The sequence below is a fragment of the Salvelinus sp. IW2-2015 genome, unplaced genomic scaffold (assembly GCF_002910315.2).
Source record: "Salvelinus sp. IW2-2015 unplaced genomic scaffold, ASM291031v2 Un_scaffold16570, whole genome shotgun sequence".
Classification (NCBI taxonomy): Eukaryota; Metazoa; Chordata; class Actinopteri; order Salmoniformes; family Salmonidae; genus Salvelinus; species Salvelinus sp. IW2-2015.
Genome location: NW_019957650.1, coordinates 283,456 through 285,356, shown reverse-complemented (window position 1 = coordinate 285,356; position 1,901 = coordinate 283,456). Strand labels below are relative to the sequence as shown.

At 45.5% G+C, this 1,901-nt stretch overlaps 1 protein-coding gene across 1 annotated transcript in view; it reads right to left on the bottom strand.

Moving 5' to 3' along the window:
* Positions 1-990: 990 nt before the first annotated feature.
* The window catches only part of LOC112080893 (retinoic acid receptor alpha-like), a 5,693-nt gene continuing 4,782 nt past the window's right edge, over positions 991-1,901 (bottom strand). The window contains exons 4-5 of the mRNA XM_070442746.1: positions 1,722-1,890; positions 991-1,226 (exon numbers count right to left, since the gene is read on the bottom strand). Coding sequence (XP_070298847.1) covers positions 1,021-1,226; positions 1,722-1,890 — 375 coding nt within the window. The 3' untranslated portion in view covers positions 991-1,020. The remainder of the gene's footprint in view (positions 1,227-1,721; positions 1,891-1,901) is intronic.

Here is a 1,901-nt window from a genome sequence, read left to right as displayed (position 1 = left end):
CTGACACCTACTACCATACCATTTAAAGGCACTTAAATATTTTATCTTGCCCATTCACCTCTGAATGGCCAACATACACAATCCATGTCTCAGTTGTCTCAAGGCTTAAAAATCTTCTTTAACCGTCTCCTACCCTTCATCTACATTGATTGAAGTGGATTTAACCCGTGACATCCATAAGCGATCATAACATTTACTGGTCAGTCCTGTCATGGAAATAGCAGGTGTTTCCTAATGTATCAACAGTCAATGTATTGTCTAAACTAATTGAGGGCCAATAAGGAACCTAAAAATATGCCCCCAAACAAAAACTGTAGTATAACCCTTTAAGGTGTCTCTGAATCTTGTATTTGTTATTGTAATGTGACCTGCATATAGTCCTAGTCCGCTGATCTTAAAGTCTCACCACAATCTTACTTTCAGCTAAACAGTGCACCAACACCAGTTAAGAAACATTTAACAAACACACACAGACATGGTTCTTTATTAAATGTTATTCTCTTCGTCCAATGATCTGGCATAATATAAAACAGTTATTTATTTTATCCCCAAATGCTGGTTGACATCTTGATTGCATTACAAGTGAGAGTGCAGGGGGAAAAAAACAGTTGTGCGTTGTCATACTGGCTGCAGAGAGGCTGGCAATCAGCAGCGTTCGACTGTTGTGAAGGACAGATCCACTCCTACTGAACAGCAGAGGCAGTGGTGTTGTGGGGAAAGAGATGGGTAGGTAAGTTACACTATTTTGTGTAAACAGTGGTTTAAAGGTAGGGCCTGATCCAGATCAGTTTGTGGCAACTCCTATTTCATTGTCATGCATTGGCAAGACAGCACAAACTGATCTAGGGCCAGGCTAGGGAATAGCTAGGTATCGGATGTGTCAGTAGAGTCAGAATGACAGACAGATAAATACTAATAGTGTGCAAACAGAGGCAGTTGCGTTGCTGTGATAGATACAGAGATAGAGGTGCTGATACTGTGGGGTGCTGTCCCTGCCTGGGGTTGGTGGTGGACCCCCGTCTAAGGGGAGGGTGCAGGGGGGCTGCTGCGGGCTGAGCTGGGGGACAGGCTKGGGCTGCAGCTGCCTGGTGGGGCCCCTCCTCCGCTGGAGCGGCCCCCGCTGGCCCCCTGGCCCTCCAGACCCTCTGAGTTTTCCAGCATCTCCTGGATGAGAGGGGGCATGGAGCCTGGGATCTCCATCTTCAGAGTGATCACTCGCTCCGCTCCTGGAGGAGGAGAGGGAGGGAGGAGAAGAGAGAGGCAGAGAGAGAGAGAGGGTCATGTGTTCCACAAGGTTCAGCCACTACAGCAAAATGTCATATGTAAGACCCTAAATATTTATCTTCAAATAAATAACACCTGATATAGATATAAATGGTAGTAGTGTTGCACTGAGACTAGGGCTGGATTAAGTCCCTGGGCCCAAGCCCGTAGGGGGCCCAAGAGGTAAAAAATATACAATCACAGGAGCCAACTCTCAAAGTTTAAAATACACCAGAGAGCATAATTTAGCCACAGGGGATCAATAGTTTCTAAAAATGTACTGTGAATTAAGTTATATAACAAGCTCATACAGGTAACTGCCAAAATAAAGTCARTACCAACATAAAACAATATAGTTTACCAAGCTACCAATGACTTCACACTGGAAGAAGTTTAAGCTACACTAAAGCTACCCTGTAAAAAAAAAAACAACACGGTGTGCAGGCGTGTTCTCTCACCCTTGGCGCTGATGCTTCTGAGGTCCGTGATCTTCATCARCATCTTGGGGAACATGTGTGGTTTGTGAGGCCTCCTCTTCCTCACGTAGATCTTCAGAGCTTCCAGTAGGGGCTCCTGTAGTACGTCCACCTTGTCTGCCTGCTCCAGATCCTGACGGTCTACACACACACACACACACA